This window comes from Amphiura filiformis, chromosome 11 (genome assembly GCF_039555335.1).
Source record: "Amphiura filiformis chromosome 11, Afil_fr2py, whole genome shotgun sequence".
Taxonomy (NCBI): Eukaryota; Metazoa; Echinodermata; class Ophiuroidea; order Amphilepidida; family Amphiuridae; genus Amphiura; species Amphiura filiformis.
This window is the reverse complement of record NC_092638.1, coordinates 29,485,596-29,502,413: the sequence shown is the minus strand read 5'-3', so window position 1 is coordinate 29,502,413 and position 16,818 is coordinate 29,485,596. Positions and strand designations below refer to the sequence as shown.

At 34.7% G+C, this 16,818-nt stretch overlaps 1 protein-coding gene across 2 annotated transcripts in view; it reads left to right on the top strand.

The window, feature by feature from the left end:
- Nucleotides 1–382: 382 nt before the first annotated feature.
- The window catches only part of LOC140164690 (uncharacterized), a 49,355-nt gene continuing 32,919 nt past the window's right edge, over nt 383–16,818 (top strand). The window contains exon 1 of one of the 2 annotated variants that reach the window (XM_072188046.1): nt 383–599. In XM_072188046.1, the coding sequence (XP_072044147.1) occupies nt 569–599 (31 nt within the window). In that variant the 5' untranslated portion in view covers nt 383–568. The remainder of the gene's footprint in view (nt 600–16,818) is intronic. The other variant, XM_072188045.1, reaches the window with a different exon arrangement.

Here is a 16,818-nt window from a genome sequence, read left to right as displayed (position 1 = left end):
AAGTTATTAAAACCTTTTATACTCTTTATATAAACCGACATATAGGGCCTAAACGCTTCTGTATAATGTTTTGTGTTTGCTCGGAAAACAAATTACACGCATTCAAATGTACTTTGATAAAACTTTTGCAAATATGCTAAATTAGTCAAATAAATCATTTTGATTGGCGAATTTATTTATTATAAATTATCATTAAACAATATCATCTCTATCAATAAGGCCTAAATATCTAACTATTATAGCCTAAAAGTTTACTGGACTATACACCATATTTTGCATATAGGTATGGCAGTGTCTTTCCGGGTGCTAGGGAAGTGGCCAGTTCAATGTGTGATCCTTTCCGATTTAGTTATCATGAGGTCACCCTGGAGAGATTCCGGCAACACCCACGTCAAAATATATAGGATCTATTAAAAGGTTTACTCATAACTAACTTAAACGCTATCACTAACAAAACTTGACTGAAGTTTATTTATGGACGATTGGAACTATAGCTTGTAGATATTTAAACCTCTTTTGACGTGGAAATATTTTTTTCATTTTGAATTGTTGACACCTGTGACAAATAATGGATGATTCTGAGGAGCCACCAAATCCAGGTAAGCTTTTATTATTTATTCTGGTTATTCAATGAAAAGTGACTATTTTGTGAGTAATTTATTAATTTAATGTAGTAGTGAAAGGCAAAATGAGGGGCCCAGTTTACCAGATCTCCGAAATGCCTCTTGGGTATAACGTTTCCTGAGTATATGCCTTTTCACGTTACACGGTTTTGATATTTTCACGTAAGATTTAACATTGTATTGAGTGAAATGACGTGAAATGACGACAGAGTAGACACTTTGGCTTTTTGATGCGTTTTCCCCCGGATTTTATCTTCCTGAATCCATAACTCAGCCTTCATAAAGGTACAGGGCTGCATACATGTAGTAAGGGAAGGTCTCGTATGACTATACCCAAGAGTTTTTTACCTTTGAAGTTTATTGTGTGCGCCGCATTCTAGATGGCATTTCAAGAGTTCAGCGTACCTCATGATTCCGTTTTTTATCCTCTTTAGTACATGTAGCCTATAATTAATTTTTACCTCTGAGGTAGATCGGAAAGTGTACCTGCAGTGTATCCGTGCAATGGGCGAAGCAGGTTCTACTTCAAGTTACTATGTTACACAGTGGTGGGGGTATATTACAAATGTCGTTCGCGTTTTAACGAAAAAGAGGCATTATTGAAGGGCAAAAAAATCGCGAAATCGTAACAAATAGGGATGTTTTTATCCTGAAAACTTGCAAAAGGGGGTGTTTTCAAAGTTCGCCGACGAGCATGAGTACCCTCAGATACACGGAATGCCGGAACCGGGGTGGTTCTGACTAATTGACAGAGGGACAGGTCTCTAGTCCGATTCCACAACCTTTCATACCTGCTTTGTTGTATTATCATGCGAATTGTCCCGTGGTACCTTACGGAGGATACACTGTAAAAAAAATCTTGTAAATTTTACAGTAAAAGTGTGTGCAGCCAATCTGCCAACAAAACCCTGTAAAATTTACAGTATCCTGTAAAATGAACACACTCAAAATGCTGTAAAATAGGTATATTTGGCGAGTTATTTTAGAGCTTGAGAATGTGTTTAGGATAAAAAATGCTGACTGACTTCAAAAGTCCACCCTTCCCATAGAACAGTTTTTTTACATCGCCTAACTGTAAAATTTGCAGTTTCCTGTCAAGAAAATACAGTTGAAACCTGTAAAATTCATCTTTTTTACAGGATACTGTAAATTTTACAGGTTTTGGTTGGCAGATTGGCTGCACACACTTTTACTGTAAAATTTAGTCACGTGATATTTAGTACTTAATCGTATAAGTGACCATTCTTACAGTATAGTGATGATATTGATATTGCTTAAACGTTGAATTATAACTCCAATTTTAATTTTAGCTTTGATAGGCCTAGATAATTTAAACTAAAAAATACAGTATTTGCCTGTTTTTATCAATTACAGCCAAATACTGATAATAATTAGCCTTTTTTACAGTATTTTACTGTAAATTTCACTGTTATTTTTTACAGTGTAGAATTGTATTTAAATGAGGACGAGTGACTTTGCATTCGATAGGGTATAATACAATTTGGAATATAATACAATTTGGAAATAACTATGGTCATTTTGCAAAACAGTTCAAGAACCGCGTACAAATATGCCGAGTATTGTCCATGTCCATTTTTATCGTAGTTCTAGAAACTCTGTATTCTAGTTATAGTTCCATGCTGCGCATTACAGCTATGTATAGATGTAGAAAAAAAACCGGAATAACCCAGTGAAGTAAAAATAAACATGTGCCTGGTACACCTGGCCTATTTTGTGAACATTGGCTATGATATTCCCGCCTTTATCTTCTCGTAACCTATTATTAAGGGTAGGCGAGGTATTGTTAGTCGAAGCAACCTAAAAATCGATTTTCTTTATCTAGATCAATATATTATTGAAAAATAACACCTTGATGTTTTGCAAAGTTCATTCTGCAAATCGTATCATTTGCAAACTTGCTTAATTTATTGTTGTTAATGAGTTATGTACGTTTTACAAAAGTGTTGTTGTTTCAGCCCTCTTTACAACGTAACTCAAGAACCGCAGCACTATAAAAGAATATCTGTGATATTTTAATTCTTCTACACACTCGCTATTAATTGAGCAATACAGTTTTACCAAAGCTCACTACCATTCGTAAGATGCTGTGAACTACCAAATCACAACAGTTTAAAATAATTAATAACCTTAAAAAGGAAGGAAAATGCGCATTTAAATGTTTAACTTTAAATGTGAGTCGATTTGTATTCTTTATTCTACTATGCGCGAGATTGTTTTTAATTTAAACTGTCTTTACATGCTTTAGGCAAACTGTTTTGTTTCTGCAACTGCTTTATGCCAATATTAAGCTCATGAATTTGTGCCTCAAATTGTATGTTCAGAAGTATAAACCATTGGCATTGTTGAGCGCAGTTATGGTAGAACCTTTGCATAAGAACCCGTAAGATACGTTTACACGTAGTCTCGCCTACGTGATATATAGGTTAATAAAGGGTATGCATATATCATGTCAATTTGAGTAGGCCTACACAAAACTCATAAAACCTACAACTAAGTGCTGGCAAAAATGTGTTTATGCAACTTGCTTTTTGAAGCCACAATATCCGGCATTATTCTACATAGTTGTTATTGTTACACTTTTGTAGCTATATAGGACACGAATTGTGAAATCCTATATCATTGTGTCTATAGTACAGATTCACTTGATTCTTAAATTCTATAGCACAAACACACATCAGTTGCCCCCACCTACCCCCCCACCACCACCACCACCCACACCACCGGCTTGCACAATTTTCGGTGCTAAGTTGTCCCGGAAAGTTGTAAGCCTTCTTATTGTACTGTTTCAGCTCAAAATTAACCCTAGCATGCTTCGCAGGAATTTGTTGTCCCGGTACAGTCATTCAAAGAACGGGTCGGCGGGACACTAGCCTTTTTCCGGAACACCATTGCAAAAACACCTTTAAGTGAGCATGATCATGATGATGAAATTCTTGTACCTTAATAAGGAAGTCATGAAGAAAAGGATTTCATAAACATGATAACGCTGGTATCATAATACGTTTCAATCTAAACTAAAAACACGTTATTGTGATACATCTGATATGCTATAAACTTTTATTTCGAAACGTGTGAACTACGAAACAATGTCAGGAAAGACTGCAAATCGCTTTAAGGTAAAGTTACTCTGTTAACCTCAATAAAGAGTGAATCATCTTTAAAAGACTGCTGGGGATCAGAGTGGGTAACTGGAGAACTAGAAAACACTAAGAGTGATTGATACTAATATGATATAGGGTCCACAACTTATAAGTTCCCTCCTAATACTTTTTTTAAATAAGTCAAAAATATTTTACAAAATGTAAAAAGGTATGTATATCCCTATTTGTCATTGTGGACCAATGTATAGCGTCACACATCATTGCGTTCAGTCACAATGGTTAACTCATGAACTGTGAAAGAAGAGAAGCCGTTCTAAAAGTCGCACCTGAGTTAACACATGAATAGACTTGGCCTACTGTATTGTTTGAGAGTTGACTCCTATAGACTCAGATACAACTTTTAAGACTGTTTTAAACGGTCTCTTTTTTACATGATGAACCGATTGTGACTGAACGCAATGACGTGTGACGCTATTTGGACCATGTGTAAACCAAAAAAGGCTACCCTTACCTTTTTGCACCTTTTGCATTTTGTCAAATATTTTTCGATTTATTTTAAAAAGTATTTAGGGGGTGACGTAGAAGTTGTGGACCCTATATATATTCAATCGAATCTCTCTTATGGCGTGTGTATGTTGCTTTTCATAATATTACCGGCTATCTTGCGAAAAATATATCCCTACAATTTCAAAACAGACCAATTATATTTTCAAGCATGATTAGCCAAAGATTTTCTTTCACTTGGGACGTCGCAGACACTTCAAAGTTAAGGAAAAGTACTATAATATAAAAATTAGCCTAGATTTACCGGACAATTAAGTGAATCATAGACTGTCACAAACAGGTCCCTAGTTAAAGCACACTATAGGTATACGAGAGACGGTACATATTGCTTTAGGATCATGTCACTCAATTGTGTGCCAGGGTTTAGTACGGAAATGAGGTGTTCTATGCAGACAACTTTTAGTAATATCTTCTCTGTGTATTTCACTATGAGTGATTGTCTAATCCCTCAAGGCCTCAAGAAGATACACAAGGCTAATGTGTGGTCATGTACATAATAATTAAACTTTTACCGCTTTATCAATCCACTTCTTATAAACATTAAGATCCACATTGGGGAAACCTCATTTTCCATGGAAAGATCAGACAGCAGGCCAGACTATGGCCAGACGGTTTAAGTAGGTTTATTTCACCTTGAAGGCGTGGATGGTTTTGCAAATATGGGCTAACTTTCCCCTGGTTCATCCAATGTGCCATAAATTACTAGCACTACTACAACTGGTATCAGTTTACACTCTCACATTGTTTCTAGATGTGGCTTTAACTAAAATCATTCTTAGGTGCATGTTGTGTGATTCTATTGAGACACTTGTCTTGTATAACTTGTTTTTGGGCTATTGAATGATCTTGGGTTTTTATTTTTTCAAACTAAAAGAGATACATTAGACAAAGTAAAAAATACTCAATGTTGAGTAATGGAACAGATCAGCAAACTGAGTCAAATGCAATTTTTTTAATGATTTGTTTACTTAATTTACTCAATGAGTATTTAATCAACATTGAGTTCAATGTATTCTCTGTGTTGCTTTGTTCCCTTTTAACTCAGCAGTTGAGTAACTTTTTTAACTCAGCAGTGCAAACTTGACATTCGCAATCGCCATGATCGCATGTATTGGTGTTTTTTTTCTAAATTCAATTCAGGAACCAAACAAAAACAATAAACGCTCGTTTTTCATGTAAATTTGGAAAAAGAAAATAATACCTTTCATAATGACTTTTTTTGAAATTTTTGATATTGTTTTCTATTTAAGAAAATACTGATCCTTCAATGAGACGGACATTTTTTATATCATGTTGACTGAATTGTGTAATAAAATGTGACTGAATATTGAAACCACAAGCAGCTGACTTTACTCATACATAAGACATCGCCTTCCTGACAAAAATAACGCGGCGAATGGATCCCAGGATTCACATCCTGTCCGCCATTTTGTTATTTACGGATCATTTATGTCCCGTTGCATTGTGGGAAAAACATAAATCACATATCAGGGACATCATGATTAAATCATTAATAAGCTTACATTAACATGTCGGGTTATGACACATTCACCATGTTACAGTGAAACCAAGATCATCTTCACTTGAAAACCTGAGCGCAAGAAGACCGTAAGTCCACTTGGCCCCTCAACATGTATACACTAAAGTTACGTACAGTTTCTTAGGGTTTATAATGTTTAATACATAGGCTTACATGTTCCAGGGTGAAAACATGAAAGGCTGTGAAAGATTTGTTTTGGCCCCTGAACATGTATAAAACATTACCAAACTATACGAAACTATACGCAACTTTAGTGTATACATGTTGAGGGGCCAAGTGGACTTACGGTCTTCTTGCGCTAAGGTCTTCACTTTATGAATAATTTTTGTCATGAATTTGATTATCAACGATTAGTAAGCACAGAATTAGAGTTCAAGTCTCAGACAATGAACTTTGATAGAATGATACAGATTTAAACACATTTTATGTGTAAACGTGAGGTACGTTGTCTAATTTTACTCACAGATGATTAATATAACCGTTTTTAGTGGGAATACGTCATATCACAACATTTTGTGCCAAACATAAGGTTTTGAAGGTTTAACCTTGACATTAACTTGGACAAGTATGGTAACATTGGGCGTGCATTGAAAAGGCTATTGAGTCAATTAATTACGATAATCACGTCTTCACTTAGTTAAACATTGAGAAATAAACATGTTTTTGAGCTTAACTGATATGTTACTCGCTAAAGTAATAATTCATCAATAATTCGCCGTTGAAGTAGTGATGTAACAGGATTGATTACCATAGCAATGGTTTTACTCTATTTTGAATGTATTGCCCAGCACTATAAGTAGGCTGCACTCCGTGGTTGCATTCATCACCTGTGTACATGTGCAATGGCAGTTTGACTACGATATCGCTCGTTTCAAAGACAATATCGTACAGGTGCAAGTAATCAGCATGAATTGAAAATTCTATAGCATTAAGATCCAGGTCTTTAGCCTCCCACAGTTCTTTGATAATCTATGTGCAATTAATGAGGGAAACGTTGTAACGTCTAGTCGGTATTAAAGGGCATATATATTGCTCGGACAACATCATATCATTGCATTGGCAAGCTAATATTATGCGGACAATGAAAATGACTCCTTTTTTGAGAAAATAAGACGTTTAAAATTGATATTCCGCAAAAATAACTGTAAGCGGTGAGTTCCTTCGAACGAGACAGATTTGACCTAGAAAAAAGTTGACGTCATAAAATGAAATGTGCCCGCTTTGAAATAATGGACTGTAAACACTCTCAATGCACAGAACGTTGTTCTCAGAAAGACACTCTAATCAAGTATTACAAATTTATTGGTTTTTAAACATATGGATAAAATCAGCCGCTTCTTTATTATTTATCGAGGGTTGACAAACAGAAGGCCTTCTTAACTCACTTTTGGCCATTTTGAGATTTTGGTACCAAAATAATCTGTAATACCCACAGATTCTTAAAATCATAAGCCTTAACTCAATTCAAGTTCCTATTGCATCTATAGCACAATAATACTTGGTCACATCTCAATGCAAAATATTATTTTTACTCATTTTTCTCAAAAGGGCACTTTTTGAGTTAAGGCCTTCAGTTTGTCAACCCTCGATATTAGTAAATTGTGATGTTACAATTCACACGTATATCAACATCATGAGAAATATTTCGACTAAAAAATGAAAAAAAAAATATTTTGAGCTTAGAATTTGAGCGTGATCAATCTGAGACTAGTATATTCAGGTATACTAGTCTCAGTGATCAATATTGTATTTATTATGCAAATAAATAATTTCAATAGGCCAGTAGCTAACCTTTTGTTGACCATTGAAGGTCGCGCATTTATACATGGATCATAGATCATCTGGATGATCTTTGCATGAATGAACATGAAAAGAGCTCTATGCCATTATATTATCGTGAACATAATGGGAACGGCAGGTATTGATATGATATGGTTTATTCTATCTTACGTTGTTTTAATGTGTAGTAATAGGCGTAAATGAAAAGATGTTCGGGATTACCCCACTCTTCTCTATAGTGTCCGCTTCATTTACTTACGTCATTCAGCCCGTTGCCTTGAAAATTAATTTCGCTTCGAACGGGGAAGGGCCCGTACGAGGCCGAACTTTATCAACACAATTTCTCTTTTTCAGGAGAAATACGCATAAAAAATGCCATCGAGTGTCAACTTGTAATGTAATAATTATTCTCTTCGAATGGAGTTAAACTTGTTTTTGCAATAGATATGGCCTTTAAAAATAGTGTAAACCCATCGCTATGGTAATAAATTCTGTTACATCACTTCTTCTATGACGAATTGCGGCTGTTGACCATGGTCACTATTTCACCCATCGTTAGTGATCGAATGCTTTACGTTGCAATATTGTGCTCCTGAAGCGTAACTTAACCTTAGTCCTTCCGGCTCACGTTCTAAATATATTGGAATACGTGGTCTAAAATATAGGCTCCATAACTTATCATTTCCCCCCTAAATACTTTTTAAAATAAATCGAAAAATATTTGACGAAATGCAAACGTGTAAAAAGATATGTGTAGCCTTATTTGTTTTACACATATGGACCAAATTATAGCGTCACACGTCATTGCGTTCAGTCACAATGTTTCATTTTACAAAAAAAGAGACCGTTTTAAAGAGTGTTAAAAGTAGCATCTGAGTTCATAGTAGTCAACTCTCAAACAATACAATAGGCCAGGCCTATCCACGTGTTTGTTAAAGAAAACCTGAATGCCAATGGACTCAGGTGCAAATTTTAAAACGGCATGTTTCTTACACAATTAACCATTGTGACTGAACGCAATGATGTGTAACACTATAAATTAGTCCACAGGGGTAAAACGAATAGGGTTATACATATCGTTTTTCAATTTTACATTTCGTAAAATATTTTACGACTTATTTTAAATAGTATTAGGGGGGAACTTATAAGTTGTGGACCCTATATTATTTGTAACCATATTGCGTTAACTACGGATAGAAATTGTCAGATTATTTTATTGAATTCATCTTTAAAACTTGACATGACAATAACTTTGACCTCAAAAATAGATAGAAAATGTCAAACTATATTTAGAATTCCTCTTTGAAGAGGTAAATGAAGAGGAACTCTAACCTCAGATACGGATATGGAAAGTGTCTAATCATTGTAATTAGGTACATTTATTTCATCTTTGAAATATAGAGGGACATATTATTGACAACTGGCGGGAAATCATTTCTAGCAGGTCGTGTCTTTTTATCTTGTGACACGGATATGGCGCGGATGTCAGATGTTCCTGTACACAAGGTTATTTCATCAAAACCAAGAAACAATGATTTCAATCACAGATCAACACCATAAGGGACTGTACACAAACAATTGCTAGGGGGGCCTGATGCAACAAAAAAAATTATCGCGAAAATTGTTCTCCCCCCCCCCCTTTACAGATCTCAAAAATGTCAGGCCCCCCCCCCCTTTTTAACATGAAAATTATGGGTCAACCCTATAGAAAAGCATATAAACTCAATTTTCCCAGGAAAATTTTTGGGCATCTTCTTCATGCAGCCCCTCCCCCCTTAGGAGGGTCCAAATTTTAAGGGCCCTTTTTGCATCAAGCCCCACCCTAACAAGTGTTTGTGATCAAACGTTGGGGATTTACCTGTATGCTTGGGTGGGTGTATTATTTTGTTTGTTGCTGTTGGTAGGTGTTTTCCGGTTGTTTATGCACAAAAAACCTCTCACCATAGAATAGACAAACAAACACACCCCACTTACATACCCACACACCCCCAAAAGACACAATAACACCAAAATAAACAAATCGATGATCCTGCGCGTGCGAATAAATCTTACATTTAGAAGAAATTGAGAAACCAAAGCACAATTTTTCGCATTAAAAATGTACAATTCGACGAAACAAATGTAACTTATTTGACCATATATGGAAATTGTTTCACTGTTGTAGATATGTTAGTCATAAGTTATTTTGATTAAACCACAAATGGATGTGGACGTGTTATAAGTACTGCCATGGCTAACATGGCACTACCATTATATAGCGGGATATATTATGGCACTGACTGAAAACAGAATCATAATTTCAGTACCTGGAACATCATATGAGGCAGGAAAATGGGTTTTCACTTTCGTGAATGCCAATCTGACCTTGTGAACTTTCTTTTTCAAGATTCAAAAAGCTTCTTCTATATGCCATCTCAGAGAAAATACCTTATAATTCCCATAATGCATTGCTTCCATTTCGATATTCTATACTGATTTGCAATCCAGATCAACATGGGTCGATAGTGATGAAAGTATATCAATACGCTGGCGAGGTGATGTAATAATCGGATTAAATACCATAGCAATGGGTGAAAACAATTTTTGAATATACCGCGCTGCACTGGTACGTTCATGCGGTACCTCGGCATTGATCCATATCATGTTGATCACTCGCACCTGTAAGATTAGCGTCTTTGAAAAAGACCGGTATTGTATTCAATTTATGATTGCAGGCATACACAGGTGATGAGTGTAACTTGCTTGTAGTGCAGTGCGATATATTCAAAATTGTTTTCACCTATTGCTATGGTAGTTAATCCGATTATTACATCACTTCACCAGCGTATGGACAGAGCACATCCAAATCTTGCAAATAATGTATTTCATGATTATTGACTAATGTTTAGCCAGTCTATTCTGAAAATGAAAACAAAGTGAACCTGAGCAATGTAATCGGAGTGTCATTTGTGATGAAGTGAGGTTATATATCATGTTGCTAAGGATTATGGGAAGTATATCTCATCTGGTGCTATCTATGTGCAATTTTGTATAACATTCACATCCTTAGTTACGGTGGTAGTATGCTATTATGTTCCACGAGAAAGCCTACAGGGTCTACCTGTCACACTGTGGGTAGCTTTCATTAAGTATTTCCTATTTTGAACTTCAAACTCTTAAATGACAGTGAATCACGTTGTTCAAACTAATTATATTACTTCAAACCTTGCCACCGTGCACCCACTTTCCTATACAAGAGGCATTGGGCACGTCTTGGAGCGGAACCAATAACCGGAAGTTGTCGGAAACTAATGACATTAAACTGACAGCTAAACCCTGGTTAATTATCTAGGCTCCTTTAGTGACCCGGAAGTTGTTAATAGTTCTGATCCCGAGGCTATAATCATTTGTTGTTGATAACGATCTGAAAAATTGAAAATATATTAATGAAGTTTCTGAGTACCAAAATAAATTAATGTTTCTTAGTACAAATTGTTTAGTATTATGTAGTACATTTATCTTATTCGATATAACAATGCGGGTTTTTTTACACGCCTTCTGCTCTAATCGTCGTTTCCCAAATATATTATTTTCAGGATGGATTGTTTATAGCAGTAGAAAAAAAATATGATTCAGATAGTAAAAAAGTTAACCGTAAACTGGTAGGAACTGTAGTGTACAAAATACAACTACACCTATACCATGTATACTGGCCATAGGGTGGGTAATATACATCATAATTCAATGTAAAAACAATGAGGTTTTTTTACACGCCTCTGCTCCAACCGCTAGTCTAGTGGTAATTCAATTGTCTTTCAGTACATTGTCTTACTGCTCATGATATGAATAATATAGATTTGGTCAGCTTTGTTTTCCCATTAGAAAAACGCCGTAATTACGAACGTATTTAATATTTCTTTAATTAATGGAAAGAAAATAATTCAGTTCATCTGGCTTCTAACATCAAAATGATCATTGGTACCAATCAATTTGAAAAACTTGAAATCGACTTTTCATTAATGCTGTGCTCGTCTGCTGTATTTATTCGCCGGCGAAGTGACGTCATAATCGGATTAACTACCATAGCAATAGGTGAAAACTATTTTTGAATATATCGCGCTGCACTACAAGCAGGTTGCATTCATCACCTGTGTATGTCTGCAATCATAGATTGAATACCATGCCGCTCTTTTCAAAAATACTAATCTTACAGGTGCGTGATATGGTTCAATGCAGAGGTACCGCGTGAGCGTACTAGCGCAGCGCGGTATAATCAAACATTGTTTTAACCTATTGCTATGGTAGTTAATCCGATAATTACAGCACTTCGGCGGCGAATTCGCTGTCGAAGTGAAGATGTAACAGGATTAATTACCATAGCAATAGATGAGTACATTTTGAATATATCGCTCTGCACTGCAACGTTCATGTGGTGCATATGTATTGAACCATAGATGTCAAAGAAATGCTAATCACTCGCACCTGTAAGATTAGAATCTTTGAAAAGAGCGGTATTGTATTCAATCTATGATTGTAGACATACACAGGTGATGAGGGTAACCTGCTTGTAGTGCAGGGCGATTTATTCAAATATTGTTTTCACCTATTGCTATGGTAGTTAATCCGATTATTACGTCACTTCGGTGACGAATATACCATGCCAAAGTTTGACAGTTTAACGGTCAATGGTATGACAGGTGTCATGGATCATGTAATGTAATCACATTCAGCGATCGGGGCCACTTGAATTTGTAGGTGTACTATGCATTCCATGCATTCGCGTAACACAACCTAGAAGAATATTACATATTGCCATTATTATGTAAAAAACATACCATAAAGAGGCTGTACTACAGTTTGTTATGGTTATTTGTGTATTAATGAAATAATTGATATTATTCAACATCAATTTTGTCTTTTCAAAGGGCCTAATTTATACATGTATAATATTTAACAATGTACCATATTATTTTGACCTGTTAAATAAATATATAGATTATAGATATGATTATTTTATTATATTATTTATTAATTCAATCAATTATTTATTAATCGTGATCTTCATCTGTGGCGTTGTCTTTTTTGAAGACAGTTTTTGTTTATAGTTATTTTATACTGGCTGAATTGTGCTTTGTTAATATACGCTTTTTATCATGTGTATCTTTCATACCCTAAACACACAATTCTACATTGTTTTAGATATCAGAAATATGGTACATCGCATACATTGTTTTGCCTGACGCTGAAAAACTATATATTTTACTTGCTTAAGAAAACGAGTATGCATGATACGTGCACCCCCTCCGCATTGAGTTATTCAAGAAAACAGATCCACACCTACTATTTACCATTCTGAGTGTGGACTTATTTTCTGGACTATGCCTTTATGCATTTAGCGGATTTGATAGATATATTTTTATCGCAATTTATAATAATTAAATAAAGGCATATACATTTTGTGACATTTTAAGATTAACCATTAGAATGAAGGATGTGAATGTTGGATAGCTGCATACCTATCATAGGCCTCTATATACTAGGTTGTAAATAAGAATATATCGAGGCCTAACGCCCCGTAGTTACTCAGTCTCAGACTTCCGATGCATTTCTTTCCCTAATATCATAGTTACTATGGGAACATACTTTTTGTTTACATACAATGAATTGTGCATTACGTACCCATAGGGAGAAGACATTTTGATGTTACAGATTGATATTATGATAAGCAAAATCTTGATGAAGATTAACTAAGTCACAGTACAGATCTCGAGTTTTGGAGGAAATCTCATAGTTACGTGCTAAGTGTGTTTTCTTGCAAAAGGACGACGACCTGAATATGTACATACTATCCTAATATTTTATAATCTGAAAAATTATATGGTACGAGTAATAAGTGACATTAAAAATGATAGCATCAATAAAATAAAACTGATGTAAATACAATTTTACATACTTAATTAATATTTCAGTATACTTTGAAAAAAAAAGTGGAATAATACAAACACAGATGCATGTTTATTGTACATAGTCAACTTAACCAACTTATATTGTCTTACCTCACAGCAAATTGATAAATTAATTAGTTATGTAAGATTGTGTAAGTCGAGGTTGTTGATTAATTGCTGACATAATGTGTAGTACAAACAAGTAGATCTGATCAACGACCGAGGACATCTCCGAAATTTAAGAATGTATGGTGCGTTTATTATTGCTGCGCACTTTTGAAATCTACTCAAAAGGCTAAGTCATTGCACGTTTCAATTTGATTAGAAAACTAATTTTTACAAATGGAACAAATGGCGCCTGGAAATGGATGCAAGCTTGAGAGGAACCGTATTTATTTTTTCAATTTATAGGAAACATATCGTTTGATGAGAGACGATTTCAATATGATTTTACAAACTTTTGAAAAATCATAACCAGGTGATATACACCTACAGAGTGCAGGGTACGTTTAGATATCATAAAGCATCTAGAAATTTGACATTAAGCGTTCGATGCTTATTATATTCAGAACATCAAACATCAGTGTCTTCCAATCATGGACATTTGTTCAACTGGTGCAGATTTTGTATATACTTTGAAAGTCTGAATGATCGGTCCTAGTTTTTAGAACTTTATTATACACTTCACTTGTCAGGATATGTTGGATATATTTTCAAATACTTTGGTAGTTTTCTTTGATGGGTATCTTTTGGTGAAATTTCACTGTTAATACAACGCTTAAATAATAATGGACACCCGATCAAGTTGTTCGGATATACAGTAGATCTTGCCCTCCCAGCAAAAACAAGACATTTTCGACACTATTCGCAAAACGTCAGAAACGGTTGCCAGAAAAAGTTTAAATGTCGTGTTATATAAAGGGTATAAAACGTTTTTATACTATTCCAAAACATTTTTTGAAAAGTTGCGAATTATTCTAACATAATATTATTCAAGTGTTGAAATATTTGGCAAACAAAATTGCAAAATATATTTTACAATAACATTTTGACAACATTTAAAAAATGTGTTTTCATACAAAACGGTTGAAGAACGTTTTCATGACCTTTATATAACCCGACATTTAATGTTATCAAAGTATTTTTACCAAAATAAAATCGGGCTGCCGGGCTGCTAATTACTCTTTTTAGCCACGTATATGATCAATACGGTAGACTGTGTTCCATGGCCGGTTTGCTATAAAAACACGTTACTTTTAATAGCCCATAAATTTGCATTTTACATTACTGTGCAGGATATTTTTTTCCTGTTCAAGATTGATATTTCTCGTCATGTTTGCGGTAAAATACATTATGACATAGAAAGCCCGTATCAATCCGATACTAACACCTTTGGTGTAACACAGTAGGATTTTGCGGCACACTTTTCCTGGACTGATTGTAACCCGTTTTGACAATGTGTATGTGAGTTGTCACGTTTTAATAGAAGCAGAAAATACTCAACATTCTTTAGGTTTAGGTGTTTCAAAAGTTAAGTTTTGAACAATATGCTTTGTAATAGTTCCTAAAAGGCACCTCAAGTAGGTAAGTAAGTAAGCAAGCAAGCAAGCAAGTAATCAAGCAAGTAAGTCACACGTACAACCTGTTATCAAAATTATTGGTACGTACCCATCAGTTCTTATTGATAATGGCTGAGTCAGACACATCAAAATTCAATAATTTGTACATTAATTGTAAAACAAGTCATAAACTATACATTCTGGACATTTCAAGAGTATCCACTGTTGTATTTGGAAGAGGCGGGCTTTTCAATGAACATCAAAATTCATGGGTACCAATCATTTTGATACACCCTGTATTTTACATTGTTGTAAGCAATTGTTTGTCTTTTACTGCAATAAATGATATACTAATATGACCAATCGTTTGAGTACAAAGAATAATATTGAATGTTTATAAGTTCAATGGTAAGAATATTTTCATGAGGTGAAATATGGACTGTTCCATTCAACGAGGCTTTGCCGAGTTGAATGGAACAGTTCATATTTCACCGAAAGAAAAAAATTCCATTGAACGAATAAAAACATTCAATATTTGTTTTATATAACTCATAAATAAGTTCCCTTTCTTCCACTTAATTTTAAAAATCACCAGGAAAACAAAATAAATTAAAATAAAATTTATTTATTTTAGAAGCAACACCCGCACCTATAATTGGCGAGTCGAGGTGTAAACCTCGCGCATCTGTCAGCGTTGCTATGGCAGCTCCGCGTCCGTGCAATGGAAAAATAAGGAGTGCAATAGTCATTTTATAGCTGGCCGTTAAAAAATAGCAAAAATAATCAATAGCAGTTGGCCAATCAAATGACAAGAAACTTTGTACAAGTTATATAACATCGAATATACACTACATGGATCATATTAGAAATTGATCGGGCATTGACTCATTCATGGCCCTTGTAGATATACTGTTTAATTAATCTAATCCCATAGTTCTAAATGCAGGCTTTATCGAGGTTTTATTTTACTTTATATTGCCGAAATATAGATTATATTAATAGTGTCAATTAATAAGCAGCATCCGTGAGTATCTGATGTATTTCCTTGATGGTGATGGTACTGACTTATCGTTCTCTTTTCAGGTGTACCGACCATACTAACATGACTAATGCACTTTCACTCAAAATTATCCGATTTCTTGCGGCGCAGTTCATTCACCCTCCATTTAATCATTATATCTCAAACTTAGACTTCAAGTTGTGGACTATGAGGTTTTGACTCAACACATGCGAAGTTCATTCGATGAATGTACAACATATTGAGGTTACCGAACTGTGTCCTGACGTCAGACGTTTAAGATCTTTGTATATTTTAACCAATCACGTGAGGTTTGATTGAATATTACGTCATAAATCTAAATCTAAGATACACTTTATTATTACATATGACTTCAAATATTATTTCAAAGTAATGAAATCCTCGAATCCCTTCCAAATGCCGAGAAGAATTCTGAAAGTATGTCTCAAAACATTTCAATTTAAACGTATTTAAAGTAAAATTGTATAAACGGAAATTACCATAGCAGCAGAGAGGAGTATAATCCAAATCAGCAGTACGATTTGCTATGTGGCTTAGCCTTTAATTCACCGTTGAAATGTTGGGTAATTTTACCCAACGTTGGACTTATATGAAAACTAAACTGTTATTGTTTGTGTTATTTTTCAATGGAATGTTTTTAACTCAACAGCTGTGTTTATTCATAGCTG